The sequence below is a fragment of the Zingiber officinale genome, chromosome 6A, assembly GCF_018446385.1.
Source record: "Zingiber officinale cultivar Zhangliang chromosome 6A, Zo_v1.1, whole genome shotgun sequence".
Lineage (NCBI taxonomy): Eukaryota > Viridiplantae > Streptophyta > Magnoliopsida > Zingiberales > Zingiberaceae > Zingiber > Zingiber officinale.
Window position 1 is genome coordinate 39,015,903 of NC_055997.1, and position 16,144 is coordinate 39,032,046.

Sequence of the window (16,144 nt, forward strand, 5' to 3'; positions counted from 1 at the left end):
ATTTTTTATATAAAATATATAATTTAAGAAGACTGATGTAAATATTAGAGTGATCGTTCAATCACACGTGCCTAAGGGTATCCACAACGACGTTAATGCCTAAGGTATTAATGTCGACGTGGACACTTTTTTTGGTACTGTAGTATTACCTCGTTTAAATCTTTGAATAAGTTAATACTACATATTCAAAAAAATAAAATAAAAAATAAATATTAACACATTTGCACATTGAAAGCATTACAGATGCTCTAACCAAACCTGCCACACCTACTCGTTGCTGAACACCAAAAATACCAGCCACCAAACATCAAACATCACTAGTGTCTTCTCGACCGGGGGAAACGATAGTAAATAAAACGTGATCTGGATCAGCACTGCCCTTGCCTTTGACTAGTCAGTGCTGGCTAACTCGACTCGACGGGTTCGTGGAAAAATAAAAAGAAATAAGCTGAATTTTTTTTTTCATTTTTTACAAGTAATTTGATAATTTGAAGACAAATGACAAATTAATATTTTGATCTTTGAACGAATAAAAGTGAAAGAACCTAGCTAGAAACAGGCATATGCCATGTTCACCATGGCCTGAACAAGGATCGAATCGAATACAATGCACCGTTCTGAGATCGTGTCCGGTTGGCCATGCAAACTCGCATGGACTGAGTTGAGCATGGCGTCTAGCTAGTTTACCAACTTTGCCAACCATTAACATCCATATTTTAAATAACGAAATAATGAATTGACGAACACATCTTTATTTTTCATATTTATAAAAGAAAGAGAATGTTGTTTATAATTGCAAAACGTGTACAATACATGTATATTCCCAGAGGAAAAAAAAAGGGGTAAAAACAGTTGAACTTGTAACGCCGATCCTAAAATACTTCCCCCGTCTGCAGGATAAATAATTACAATACGTGTCTCGTAGTACTTTTATTCAATGGCTCTTCCTATTTCTTGATTTCGTACAAGAGAATGTTGTTTATAATTGATCCTGACGCTTAGTGTTTAATCTACGATGCTGACCTTTTCAAATAGGCCATGAATCCGATACCTGCAATTAATGCTGCTCCTGCAGCCACCGTGCTGTATGCGCTTGCCCAGGCATCCTTCTGTGCATACTCCAAATTCCCAGTGGCTGATCCACCTCGACCTTTCTTCCTCCCGCCCATACCGGTGTAATCCAAATGCAACCTCAAACTCTGCAATAAAGACAGGAGCTTCCGGTGAGAATATGGCATGTTAGTCTTAATATCAAGTTCCAAAATATTGTTTTATGCCTAGAGTTTCAATTTCTAGATCAGGAGGGTACGGATTATATGCTGTGTCATGCGACTTTTACTCCTATAATAGTTATCCTCACAGCTTGTTTACCTTCAAATAAAAAATTAGAGCAGAAAGAAAGTTTCAGAATTATAACAAATAACTCAAGTATTCAGTATAACAAAGTGCCAGTGGCTGGATAAGCTTAGAATAGCAATCCCAAAGTAAATTTTGGATGTTAGTATGATGGATTAACTTAAGATCATCATTTTACCTTCCAACCAGCTTGTCTAGCATGGTCCACTGCTGCCACAAGGTCGCTATCTGATGCAAGAATAACTTTATCGTGGTCCTCATCTTCATACTAGGTAGAGATCATCACGGATAAGATCTCATTGATAAATATGCCTGAATGCTACAATTAGCTAATGGGTAAAGAAGATACCAGTATCTGTGGGAGATGGTTTTTATCGATATCACCACCAACCCTCTGGAGTATGCAAGTTATAAGGTCTGTCAAGCTCTGTGTTTCTGCAGTAAGCATCAGGTTCAGTATAGAGTTTCCAGTAGTGAATCTGTTTCTTAAATTTTGATCATATTGCCTACCGCAGTTAAATCTATGCATTCTTCCCTGTTTATCCTGGAGCTTAAAGCCGAAAGTTGTTGACAAGCCTGAAGGCGGGTAGAAAGCAGACGATCTAACTGTATCCCCAGCATCTGATGCAAGTTTCAAAGATCCTTCACTGCATTACAGGCATAGTGTGAGCCATGATGAGGAATTGATATGGGTACAATAAAGAACATGAAGCAAACCTTCTAGAATCATCTTCGTCATCCAAAGGTCCTAGAGACAAAGCAGAATCCCAGAATTTATGCATCATGGCACTTGCACTTTCGTTTGCCGCACCTGTGCTTCCAGCCTACAAAGATGATTAGAATATAGGAAAACTACAACAGCCAAGCCTTATCTCAATGAAAATCATATCAGGAGCAGTTTGGAAGATATAGAGGCAAGAGAATAAAGAAAGTGCCACATCCTGTATAAACGTCTAGCTAACTAATGAAACATTTCCAATAATCCAACTGGGGTTTAAGGCTGTTAAGCTGCTACTTAAAAGAGTTAAGCAAAGACGTTAAGCTAATCATCCATAGACTACGGAACTAAAATTAAATATTCATTTCCATTCAAGAAGTTGTAATCTATATTTAGATTCTTTGAATGAAAATAGTGGAAAGCGATCCCACCTAGTGGGATAAGGCTGGGTTGTTGTTATTGTTGAATAAAAATAGTGGACTACCTTGACAATAGGTTGGTGAGACATCAAAGCATTCAAACACATTTAAGAACCACCGTGCTCAGGTTTCATGAAGAGAGAATTATGAGAATCATGGCTAGTTTGAAACAGAAAACCTTTCACCAAATTTTCAGAAGAACATTGATGATGGTTGCCTATTTACTAAATGAGTTTTCTACCCAACTAATTTATTGCTGATTTAGACAAACTTTGACAAATATTATGATTAGAAATGTAAATAACAGGTTCGGCAGAACTCAGATATAGTTTGACCTATGAAAGTCTAATCAAGCAACTATGAAATTCTAATCCAGCAACTAAAAACTTGATCAGGGAAAAAAATTGAACTTGGTTTGTTTAAATGACTAAGACCACAGTATAACATTTGATCAGGGAAAAAAATTGAACTTGGTCTTTTCAAGGGTGAAGAACCCACTACAGTCATCCATGAGAACAATCACAGCCAAAGATAACCATGATTTATTTATCGACCAAGAAAATAAGAGGGAATAGGATTGGGGGAGCCTGGCATTTAAGCAGATGTTGAAAAGTGATATCTCACTCCTGTTTGTTTAAAAAAGCTCAGCAATTAAGTAGTCAAATATAATAGAAAAAACAAAAAAAGAATATCTCAAAAAGGTCCATAAATAACTTACAGTGGCTATTGCAGCATGGGCAATATGAATAACATCAATAACTGCAACAATGTTCCCGTCTGTTCAAGGAGACAAACTAAATCAGTCAAAATCAAGGAATAAGACAATATTTGATTTTCACACGGGTAATTTACCTTTATCAACAACAGGTAAATGTAAAAATTTCCCATCATGCATTGTATGAAGAGCATCAAGAATTGCTGTGTCAACCCTTGCACATTCAGGATTTGGAGTCATGACCTAAAGATAAAGATTAGCAAATTAGCTAAGTACGACTTTAGTACTAGGTATTATGGATATTTTGGAATTGCACTAAGCATATTTTAGGAAAAAAAGATGACTCCAAATGGCCAAATAGAGGACAGAGAGAATGGTGTAGCCAAAGAAAAAAACAAAAAAATAGTCACAAGCAATAGAAACTTATGAAAACCAAAAACAAGAAAAAAAAACATGTGACCAATAAGATACCTTTTCCACAGGAGTAGATTCTGGCGAAAGATTCTGGGTAACTACACGCATTAAAATGTCTCTTGAACTGATAAGAAAGAAAGAAAGAAAGAAAAAAACAAATTCAGAAAAAACACACAACCAAACAAGAATGTTCAAGATAAGATTGATAACATCATACGTCAGAATTCCCCCAGGTTTATTTTCAATTGTTACAACAGCCGAACTTATTTTGAACTCAAGCATCTTCTTGGCTGCAGTTAACACTGAATCAGTTGGTGCGATGGTAACAATCCTAGAAAAAGATTCCACCATCAGTTAACGATAACATGACATCTTCTTCAACACATATACCGCTAGGCTACTCGCAAATGAATGTCACTTTTCCTTACATAAGAATGCAATTTTAAAAGAGAATATTACCTACTTTGAATTCTCTTGAAGGATGGTCGACAAGGATGGCTTAAACATCCGCTCTCGAAGTGTTTCAATAAATGTATTGGGACCTGAATATAACAGATTTAGTAAAAAAGTAATAAACACATCTTCTTTTTTTTTTTTTTTTTTGAGGAATAGCATATGAGAAGGAACTTATTTGAAACCACCTATGATGAGATAAATATCCGATTTTCTATAAGCAATTGAAACTACACACCAGTGGTAGTAGTCCCCCAGTGCTTTTCTACCCCTTCAACTGCAGCTGCAATGGCCTTACCCTTTTCAGCAGCCCTCTCCATTCTTGCTATTGCATCGTATAGACATTTTGCAATGTCAAGCAAAGCAATGACTTCACCATTTTCTACAACTGGCAAATGCCTGAACTTTCCTACAAATAGCAAGGTTGAAATTGTACTCAAAAGGATTTCAACATTAGAACATCGGAGGTGCTAGCCAAATTTTGAGGATCACACACCTTGTACCATCTTCTGTAAAGCTTCCACAGCAAGTGTGTCAGAAAGAACAAACATTGGGTTTCTAGTCATAACTTTTGACACTGGAATTTCCTCAAGTTTCAGCTCCTTAGCAATGACTCTTGTGGTAATATCCTTCAGAAAAGAAAACAAAATAAAAAAGTAGGCAATAATATGAACTCTGATATATTGCCTTGGTTTTCTAAAACTCATGCTGAAAATAGATGAACCTTGTCTGTAAGAATTCCGCAAAGTAGTGCATTTGAATCTGTCAACAGGACAGCATCAACCCTTCGTAAAGCCATCCTACGGCAAGCTTCATACACAGTTGTACTTTCAGGGATAGTCAAAGCCTTAGACAAACGTAATCTCTTCACTGTTCTCTCTCCGCTCATAGTTCTGTTTAATCAGGTTCAAATTTCAAAAACAAAGTAAAGACTATATCAACATTTCATTGCAAAATTATGTAAACATAATATTCATAGTTAGTTAACTTATCAACTGACAGAAAAGATTATCAAAATTAAAATAATAAGTACACTACATATTTTTTATGTGAATGTCTCAAATTTTCTTTAAGATACATGAAATACATGAAATGCTTCGTAGAATGAAACATTTTGTAACAAATTTTACTGATGATGGAAAATAAATCTTGTTAGCACATTCTGTTTCACCTTCAGAATAGAGGAAAAAGGTAAATTGTTATTGATGATCCAGATTTGGAGTATAAAAAGAAACTTTGTTGCCCCATGTGCATATGTAAAATCCACTTCTTGTTTTCATTTACTTGTACAATCAAGAACATCAATAAATCATAGACCCTCAAGTTAAAAGATCTTACTCTTTTTCTAAAAAATGTTGGCATACAAAAGTAGAGAAATTAAATATTCTACTAGGAATACACAAGAACATCGAAGACTATCTTATACGAAAAGCATATAGAAGCATACTATTTGGATGGTCTACAAAAATTTCTTCAATAATATCTTCAAGAATAATGATGGTAGTAGACCAGTTGGGAGGATTGTGATATAGTAGTTAGCTGATGCAGCACCAAAATCAAAACAGAAGTCACACGAAATTGGGAAAATTGACCTAGCATGAGGGATAAGTATCTCAAACAAAAAAATAAACAAACTTATGCAGAAAGTGAAAACTCATAAAGAGAAATACTATTAGGAAAAAAAGATTGAATAAGATGGGGGCATTCCTAAATTATCCAATCACAAAATTCTCCTAAAGAGCAAAGCCTACCTAAATAACGTCACAACTCTTAAATTTTTTTTAAAAAGAATTCCCTTGTTTGCATTTTGCCAAATTAAATAAAATTTCTATTGAAAATTTCCCAACTATTCTAAAATAAATCAATTGTCATCTTAGAAATTTCATTTAGAGATACTCTACTAAAGCGGAGAACCTACCATTAATGTAGCAAAGGTGACTCGCTCACACCCATAGCAAAATGAAGAGAGTAAATCATGGTGACCAAGCGACTTCTCTAAGTAGGAGGGATTTTATTCTCCAAGGGAATGTTCCCCTGGGCATTCGAACCTACTATTAAGATCTTATAGATCTTAAAACTTTTAAAAATTAATTACCTAATTTGTATTATTAAGATTTGGAATGTATTTCGATAGTGTGATATGGTAGTGTTAGGACCAAAAGTAGCTAGAGGGGGGGGTGAATAGCTCGTCGCGTTCGCTCGGTGCTCGGCGTTGCTTGTTCCTTCAAAGATGTGCAGCGGAAAATACAGAAACAAACACACAACGCTAACACGGTTGGTTTTACTTGGTATCCACCTCACAAGAGGTGACTAATCCAAGGATCCACACCAACACACACACCCTCCACTAAATAAAACTCTCCTTTATGGTAACTACCAAAGGCGGAGAAGCCCTACAAGACTCAATACAAGAAGAGAGGGAAAGGATACAAGAAATACAAGCTTACAAGCTTACAATGAGTACAAAACCCTAACCCTAGCTTCTCTTCTTGGCTTTGATCCGCCTCTTGACTTGGAGAGCTTCCAAGATCCTTCAAGAACTGGCGATCTGAGCTTTGTGGAGGAGTTGGCGAGAGCTCTGGAGTGAATCGGAGAAGCTTCAGGAATCGCACGCCAACGGCTATAAAGCGTCAGCGGTCGGATCCCGATCGATTCGAATGTTCCCAATCAATCGGGAGGCTTTGGATCGATCCACGGATCGATCCGGCGCTTATCGAAAGCGCTGGATCGATCCACGGATCGATCCGGCGCTTATCGCGCGGCCTCCCAATCGATCCAGCGATCGATTGGGACCTCTGATCGATCCACGGATCGATCCGAGCTTCTCAATTTGGAATGTCCGGATCGATCCATCGATCGATCCAAAGACTTGGTTTTTTGTCCAAAACCAAGTCCTAAATCTCCCAAACCAACATCCGGTCAACCTTGACCTGTTGGTATGTCATGCTTAGTATCTAGTCACTCCCTTGACCTGCTAGGACTCCCTTACCAAGTGTCCGGTCAATCCCTTTGACCTACTTGGACTTCCCAGCACCAGATGTCCGATCATCCTTGATCCATCTGGATTTTCCCTTGCCTGGCTTCACTCACCAGGACTTTCACCTAGCTTCACTCACTAGGGTTTTCCATCTGCCTAGCTTCACTCACTAGGACTTTCACCTGGCTTCACTCACCAGGGTTTTCCATCTGCGTAGCTTCACTCACTAGGACTTTCACCTGGCTTCACTCACCAGGATTTCCATCTGCCTAGCTTCACTCACTAGGACTTCCTTCTGCCTGGCTTCACTCACCAGGACTTCCTTCTGCCTGGCTTCACTCACCAGGACTTTTCTTCTGCCTGGCTTCACTCACCAGGACTTTCATTTTGCCTAACATCCCAGTTAGGACTTCCCAGTTAAGTATCCAGTCAACCTTAACCTACTTGACTCTTCTTCAATCAATATCTTATTGTCAAACATCTAAACTCAAACCAAGACTCAGCTTGGTTACCCAGGTCAACCTTGACCTGAGGGATATTGCACCAACAATCTCCCCTTTTTTGATGTTTGACAATACCACAATAACACTTACAATCCCATATGTAAGTTGGGCTAATCTCATAGCCTCCTTCTTCATGCCACTAGGTAATGAAAGCATAAATTAAGCTCTTCATTCTCCCCCTAAGAGGGCAAACTCCCTCTAGGTAATGAAAGCCTAACTTACTCCCTTTCATGAGTCCTTTCATTCTCCCCCTATGACCTTCCCATAGGTAATGAAGGACTAAGCTTAACCATACATTCTCCCCTATTGGCACATCAACCCATCGTTGGACACACATCAACCTATGCTCGATTTTGGGCACACTTCAACAATTCATTTATGAAGACTCTCCCCGAAGAGTTGCGCATCGTTGTTCACAACATCACTCGTTGTGATCAACACGATAATGAAGGTCCCATACCCTTCATTTATCCTTAACTCTCCTCAATGTAGATAACTACCCAACCTTGAGCATTATCTACCACTGAGTGTCCACTTGAAATAATGAGAATATCCACTCCCATTTCTCCCATTTCAGTTTAAATGCTCAACCTTGAGCAAGTTCACAATGAAGGTTAACCACCTTCCAAGGTTCATGAAAAATAATTTTCATGTCTTTAAAGAGTCCCTCCCCCTAAAGACATGGTGGTAACTTCTGTCATTGCACCAACAATGACTTGGAATCCCTAAACCATTAGGAAACCCAAATTTAGAAGTTTTGAGGTTCAAATATTCAAAATTTGAAACAACCTCAACCTAAACTTCTACTTAGTCTTCGTTAACCAATCCATCCTTGTTTTCAACATGAAAACACCCTTTGTATGTATACAAATGTATTTAAGGGGTTTGGAATGGTTACCTAGACTAAAATAGGTTCAAAGATGCTGAAATCAGGCCTTCCCAACCAAAATCAGCAACTTGGATCGATTGGAGTTGGGTTCCAATCGATTGAACCTTTCTGAATCGATCCACTGATCGATTCAGACTCCCTGGATCGATCGGCTGATCGATCCAGCGAGCTTCTGCTCGCGGGAATTGCCGTTTGAATCGATCCATGGATCGATTCATGGAACTCCAATCGATCCATGGATCGATCGGAGCTCTGATAGTTGCTGAAATTCCATTTCAGTCAACTTCAGAAACCCCTAGAAAATTCTATAAAATTCCAAAAATTATAAAATTTGTGTAGACATTATTTAGGGCATACTTAATCATGGAAAATAGTTTTCTATGAAAATACATCATATTTTCAAAGATTGACACAAACTTGAAAACTTGCAAAAACTTTAGTGTTTTTCTTCAAGTTTGTGTCTAACTATTCAATGGTGATTACTATCAAAAGATAGCCTTCACCAAGGTTTTCCAAAAACATTTTAAAAACATTTTCAAAACCAATATCCCATCATGTTCCTTGGGCATAATGCACATGACTTGTACATTAGCTTTCCCAATGATGGGAAAACACATAACTATGTGTTTTGATGAATTTAAAACTCAAAGGAATGCACTAAATCAACATCTTGAGCTTTGTTCATCATCCTAACATCTCACTTGTATATAATATGCACTAAAACACATACAAGTCACCTTAGAGGTCTTTGTGAGATGTAAAATTTGGTTTTGCCCTATTCTAGGGATCATGCATATTTATCTAGGCATTTTAGAAATGTTAGACATCCACCTAGGATGTCACTTGTCAATAAGTGTCGTTAGATGCCATTTGTCCTTAATTACAAGGAATTAAACTTAATGCATGATTATGTTATGGCATACATCAAAAGAAAATAATTTTCAAAAGAAAATATCCTATTACTACATGATGTATGAATGTCATGACATGGTATTTTTGGATTTTTCATAATAAAACATGAATGCAAAAACTAGACATGATGTCATGGCATATGATGGGCAAACAATCATGGCAAGATTTAGCATAAATAAAATATACCTAGATTAGCTATCTAAGTATCCTTAAAATCTTAGCTAAACTTACAACTTAAACCTAGATTGCCCTAAAGTGCTTCAAGAGAATGCCAAAACCTAAATTGGCATTTCTAATTTCCTTGATTTAATGTATGTCAATTGAAAATAAACATGTCCTCAAATGTTGGCATATTCCATTTTTCCTCAAGAGTAGCACTTTTAAATTTTAAGGCCCGGATTGCCTTAAATTGCCTAAGAACATACCAAAATCCCAACTTGATAGTTCTTATGAATTTCCCAATATGTGCCATTTAATATTAAAATCAATTCTTCCACCATTAGGCACATTTTACTCTTTCAAGGAGTAGTCAATAGGTCCATTTCATTTTCAAAGGTTAACTAAAACCTTGAAAATGCTCCTTGAGTGTCAATTTCCTCAAAATTGGGTTAACTACCCTTCTAATCGGAGTTGACACTCTCTAACCCATCTATGGGGTAGAGAAGATGCTCCTAGGAACCCAACACCTATTGATGCTCCTTGGATGCTCTAGGTACTCACTAGGGATAACCTCCCTAGATACCTTCCTAGTGACCTTGTTGGGCTTCTTAGAAGCCTTGGTCACATTTTCTAGGTCAACTCTAGGGATAACCTCCCTTGTGACCTTGTTTGTGACTTTCTTAGACTTCTTAGAAGTCTTAGTCACATTTATTGCAAAAATACTCTTAGGGATGACTTCCCTAGTATTCTTGGCTTGACCACTAGACCTAGGGTTTGTTCCATAACTATATGGAACTCTATGGTAAGAGGGCACATCCTTCTTAGCCTTTGGTTTGTATCCCAAACCTCTATGGCCATTGGATGGCTTGTTGTCCTTAAACCTAGGTTATGCTCATTTTGCCCTTAAAGGATATTTTCCATCCTTTTTAGGGTCTTTTCGATTTTATCAAGTCTTGATCTCAAGACTTGATTTTCTATCACTAAGTCCTTAGTTTTGGTTTTCATTTGATCCATGAGCATTTTTATTCTTGACTTATATCTATTATCCTTAGTGTTCTTGCCTAGGTTTTTACCTACATTCCTAGCCTTAGGGATAGGTTTTGGCATGATAAGCTACAGTTTTCCTTAAAGCCCTCATGCTTCCTATTCTTATGGTAAATCGCATTAAAATGATAAATATTTGACCTAGCATGCTTTTTACCATTTTGCAAGGGAATAGGCTCAACGAAAGTTACCTTCCTTTTTACCTTGGAGGCTCCCCCTTGACTAGTGCCTCCTTGAGCCTTGACCATCTTCTTCCCCTTGGGGCATTGACTTCGGTAATGCCCTTATGTGCTCCTTGCTCTTCTTTGTCCCGGGGGTGGTCTCCTTGGGCTTCTCCTTGCCCTTTTGTGCCACTTGGCCCTTCTTCTTGGCCAAGTTGGGACACTTGCTCTTATAGTGCCCACTTTCCCTACACTCAAAACATATTATATGATTTTTATTTTTAATTGAAGCATTGATACCTTCTTGTATAGGGATGGCACTTGCTCCTCCATTTGATATTTCTTGAATTTCGGAGGTGGCACAATCTTCTTCTTCTTCATTTGACCCGGATGTTGAAGCTTCTCCTTCTTCTTGATCCGGCGTCACCAAGAATTGCTCCCCCTCAATCCTAGAGGTGGAGGCTTCATCATTTTGAATGTGAAACAAGGAGTATGCTCCCTCCTTGTTCCCTTCGGTGCATTCCCTTGATGATGAAGCTTCTTGGATTTCCTCTTCTTCGGAGGTTGAGCATCTCTCAACCTCGGAGTCCTCCTCTTGGTCTTGATCCAATGAGTCGCCCTCTTTGGATTCTCCTTGCTCTTGTACAGTGGAGGGGATCTCATGAATTCTTGCCAATTTGCTCCAAAGCTCCTTGGCATCTTCAAACTCTCCAATTTGTTCCAAGATGTTGCTTGGCAATAAATTGACCAAAAGCTTGGTCACTTTGTCATTGGCCTCACATCTTTGGATTTGGTCTTTGCTCCACTTGCTCCTTTTGAGTACTTTGCCCTTGGAATTTGTGGGAGCTTCAAAACCTTCCATGAGAGCAAACCATTGCTCTATCTCCATCATAAGAAAATTTTCGATTCTTGATTTCCAAGAATCGAAGCTTGTAGATGAATATGGTGGAGCCACCCTTGTGTCAAATCCAAGTCCATCTTGGAATTGCATCTTGAAGTTGAGCTTGATAAAATCTTGAACTTGAAGAATTTGCTCCAACTTCTTCACCCTCTAGCTTTTCTTGTTATGCTTGACCCTTGGCGATGATTCGGTGAAGAGCGGCCTCGCTCTGATACCACTGTTAGGACCAAAGTAGCTAGAGGGGTGAATAGCTCGTCGCGTTAAGCTCGGTGCTCGGCGTTGCTTGTTCCTTCAAAGATGTGCGGCGAAAATAGAAACAAACACACAACGCTAACACGGTTGGTTTTACTTAGTATCCACCTCGCAAGAGGTGACTAATCCAGGATCCACACCAACACACACACCTCCACTAAATAAAACTCTCCTTTACGGTAACTACAAAGGCGGAGAAGCCCTACAAGACTCAATACAAGAAGAGAGGAAAGGATACAAGAAATTACAAGCTTACAATGAGTACAAAACCCTAACCCTAGCTTTCTTCTTGGCTTGATCCGCCTCTTGACTTGGAGAGCTTCAAGATCCTTCACTGGCGATCCGAGCTTTGTGGAGGAGTTGGCGAGAGCGGAGTGAATCGGAGAAGCTTGCCGCGGCCATGAACGCCTGCGCTATAAACGATGTCAACGGTCGGATCCCGATCGATTCGAATGTTCGATCGATTGGGAGGCTTTGGATCGATCCACGGATCGATCCGACCATTTCACGAAAGCGCTGGATCGATCCACGGATCGATCCGGCGCTTATCGCGCGAAGAGCGTCCCAATCGATCCATCGATCGATTGGGACCTCTGATCGATCCACGGATCGATCCGGAAGCTCTCTGTTCGCATGGCCGGATCGATCCATCGATCGATCCAGCACTGGATCGATCCATCGATCGATCCGACTCGGTTTTGTCCAAAACCAAGTCCTAAATCTCCCAAACCAACATCCGGTCAACCTTGACTGTTGGTTATCGTGCTTAGTATCTAGTCACCCTTGACTGCTAGGACTCCCTTACCAAGTGTCCGGTCAATCCCTTCGACCTACTTGGACTTCCCACCGGATGTCCGATCATCCTTGATCCATCCGGATTTTCCCTTGCCGGCTTCACTCACGGGACTTTCACCTAGCTTCACTCACTAGGGTTTTCCATCCGCCAGCTTCAATCACTAGGACTTTCACCGGCTCTCACAGGGTTTTCCATCTGCGTAGCTTCACTCACTAGGACTTTCACCGCCTACTCAAGGGATTTCCATCCGCCTAGCTTCACTCACTGGACTTCCTGGCTTCACCAGGACTTTCCACTGCCCGGCTTCACTCACGGGACTTTCACCTGCCTCACTCACCAGGACTTTCATTTTGCCTAACATCCCAGTTAGGACTTCCCAGTCAAGTATCCAGTCAACCTTGACCTACTTGACTCTTCTTCAATCAATATCTTATTGTCAAACATCTAAACCCAAACCAAGACTCAGCTTGGTTACCCAGGTCAACCTTGACCTGAGGGATATTGCACCAACAGGTAGTGCAAGGAAGAAACTAATTCAACATATAAAAGTGCATCTGTTATATGTGATTGGGGCTTCTACCTAGCCTACTTGAATTGATAAAAATCAAATATTTTTCTTTTATTCAATGTTGACCAGTTGCAAAGCAAGATTCTTCTCCATATCTGAAAAAGAGGAACTGTTTAGCAGCATCTTCTCAGCATTAGCTCTTTACCATCTGCATGTTCTCAAACTTCCATGTTGAGTTATACAAAGATCCATGGGCTAGCAAGGCTCTGTCTGGATCTCACAAAACCATAGGGATCAAATGCAGAGTAATCAGATTTCAGTTAATGCCATCTAAAGAGGAAAATGGACCACAAGTAATTGATCTCCAAGTGTGAACCTTTCCCTCCTTGGGAAATTGTGATGGGTGACAAACTTGCAATTTACCCAAACCTGTTTTATATCTTTGGAAAATCCTTCCATTCCCAATAAAATTTAATCACAACTCCTAATTCAAGATGGCCATGGATTGTCAATAACTCATTCTCGTGAGAGGGCAGGTGACCACTACTTGCTGATGTAAGTTAGGAGATGGAATGATACATATTTTTGGAAGAATAAAATGGGTGGCTCACTACAGTCCTGGTGATAGGATTACTCAATTGCTCTAACATTGAGGTGCCAGATGCAACGGGTTATCAAGTCTTAGCAATACTTGAGAGATTATCTCTGATCATTGAGTTCCTTTAGTTAAACTACTACAATTGCATTGAGACACTCGGCCACTTGGTATCTCCTCTAATGATGAACTGCACTGGCTCATTGAAAGAGAACGTATAACCGACACATTCTTCCTACTCCTTGCTAAGCTTGAGGTCGATGTTTCATGGAGAAAACATATTGGTGTGCTCCAAACAATTGTGAAATGTTATTTCAGTTTTTTTCCATGAAGAAGCTTAAAAAAAAAAAAATAAGGGTAGCCCGGTGCATGAAACTCCCGCCGTGCGGGGTCCCGGGGAAGGATCCATTGTACGCAGCCTTACCCTGTTTTTTTGCAAAAGACTGTTTCCAGGATTTGAACCCGTGACTTTTTGGTCACATGGCAACAACTTTACCGTTGAGCCAAGGCTCCCCTTCCATGAAGAAGCTTAAATAAGTAAAAAAAAAACCCACTATGACATAGTGCTCCAGAATATGTGAACCATCTTCTATCACATCACCTGTTTGCAGCCTTTGGTTGGTTTTGGATTGCTCCAGTTTTAGCATGCCTTCCAAACTTTATAAATTATGTGGGCCAATTCCTTGGTTACATGAGCTACTGAACCAATGCCGCACATGAAAAATATTTGGTTCTGTTGGTTCTAGGAAATTATGTGAATGCAATTCTAGTGTTAACCGATGCCATAAGAGCCCCTCAGTAGCATCCCATTAGCATTCTATGATTGTCTCTCGTTAGTTTAACTATAATAGTTATATTATAGCCTAACTCTCACCTTCTTATGTATATTTTTAATCATATATTTCAACTTTAATACACAGCAATAAGAAAACTGCCTTATGATGGAAACATATTTTAGATGAAGGCTTCCAATCTTGTAAACAATTTGTCTACTTGGCCAAAAGTACTCTTTACACTTTCATGCCAAAAAAAGTAACACACTGGACCAGAGTAGTGATGTTTTAATTTTGGTTGTTTCCTACAATTTGCAAAACATTAGAAGCAAGTCATTGCACGTGTTTAATAATGGCAAACTGATCCTTTTATACAGTTACTGATTCTGAGAGTTTCTTGTCTGATGTTAGCACATTTTTTATCATAAAAATTATGTCCATATACTGAGGCAGTCTAGGCTGATCATTTCATAAGGCCTTACCATAGGCATGAATATGTTAGCTTTTGGTATATCAGAATAATCTTTCACTTAGGAGCTAGAAATTTTCAATAACTAGTGGCTCACCATTTATGCTTTAAATGGCGTTTGCCGTTTTGCTCATTACATTTATCAATTAAAATCGAAAAGCATATTTTTCACTAATTCCTAGTAATTTGAAGATGAAATAGGCATATAAACTTGAAACTTCAATGCACGGACAAAGGGACCTCGTTCTAATCATTTAACATCAAGTTGAAAAAAATAATGACTTACGGAAGATACTATACAACAACTGCAACCAAAGAACTTTTTTCTCCAAGACAATAATCATATAATCCCAGCTCATGAAAAAAAAAAATCAACATCATCAAGCACAAACAAAACCAAAACTAGACGACGAAATTCATCGATAAACATTAAACACCGACTAATAGACGATGAAATCAATTGAAAACCGAATCGACCAAGAAGAAATCTAGATCTAAGAGAGGGAACAAGAAACGTACGGGGGTCGAGATATGGAATTCCGCCGGCCAGCGTCCAGGCCGTTCTCCGGAGCCTTCTTCCTCCCCAGATTGCTGGTCCCCGATATGCTCCTCCGAATCGAACCGCCTCCGATGCCTTGCCCGTCCATATCCCGATCCGAAGATCAACTCCCCCGATTTGAGCTCTCCCTTTCCACGCTTTTTTCTCACGGCACCGGCGTTGTATCTGGAAGAAAACTCCTGCCCTCCTTCCCGCGAGCCAACTCGGATCGCCGGCGACGGAGAGCGAACCGGACTCGCGAGAAATCGGCAGAAGCGATACTGCCGGATGCGATAGGTCTCGCCGCGCCTCTTCTCTCCGCCTCCCATTTTGACGGGAATCGAACCTTCTTTATACCGCACAATTTTTTTCGTCATTCGCACGAAATTATTTTTCCGAACAAAATATCCCAAATTAACCCGCGTCATCTACCATTCCGCGGACTGATATGGTGGTGGGTCTATATATCCTCCAAACAAAGACTACTTTATATCGTTGAAAATTGATAGTAAAAGTTATTAAAATAATCATCCATATAATTTACCCGTGAGGGCACGCCTACTGTACATTTTCTTTTAACGGGATGTAAATC

At 39.4% G+C, this 16,144-nt stretch overlaps 1 protein-coding gene across 1 annotated transcript; it reads right to left on the bottom strand.

Moving 5' to 3' along the window:
- Positions 1-734: 734 nt before the first annotated feature.
- Positions 735-15,928, bottom strand: LOC121996304 (CBS domain-containing protein CBSCBSPB1-like). The gene is made up of 14 exons (XM_042550223.1): positions 15,534-15,928; positions 4,800-4,968; positions 4,572-4,704; positions 4,314-4,484; positions 4,086-4,164; positions 3,840-3,953; positions 3,680-3,746; positions 3,346-3,451; positions 3,212-3,270; positions 2,074-2,180; positions 1,867-2,003; positions 1,706-1,791; positions 1,535-1,624; positions 735-1,199 (listed from the first exon to the last, which is right to left on the bottom strand). Exons 1-14 carry the CDS (start codon positions 15,659-15,661, stop codon positions 1,011-1,013), a joined length of 1,635 nt encoding a protein of 544 aa, XP_042406157.1. The 5' UTR covers positions 15,662-15,928; the 3' UTR covers positions 735-1,010.
- Between the last annotated feature and the right edge of the window lie 216 nt (positions 15,929-16,144).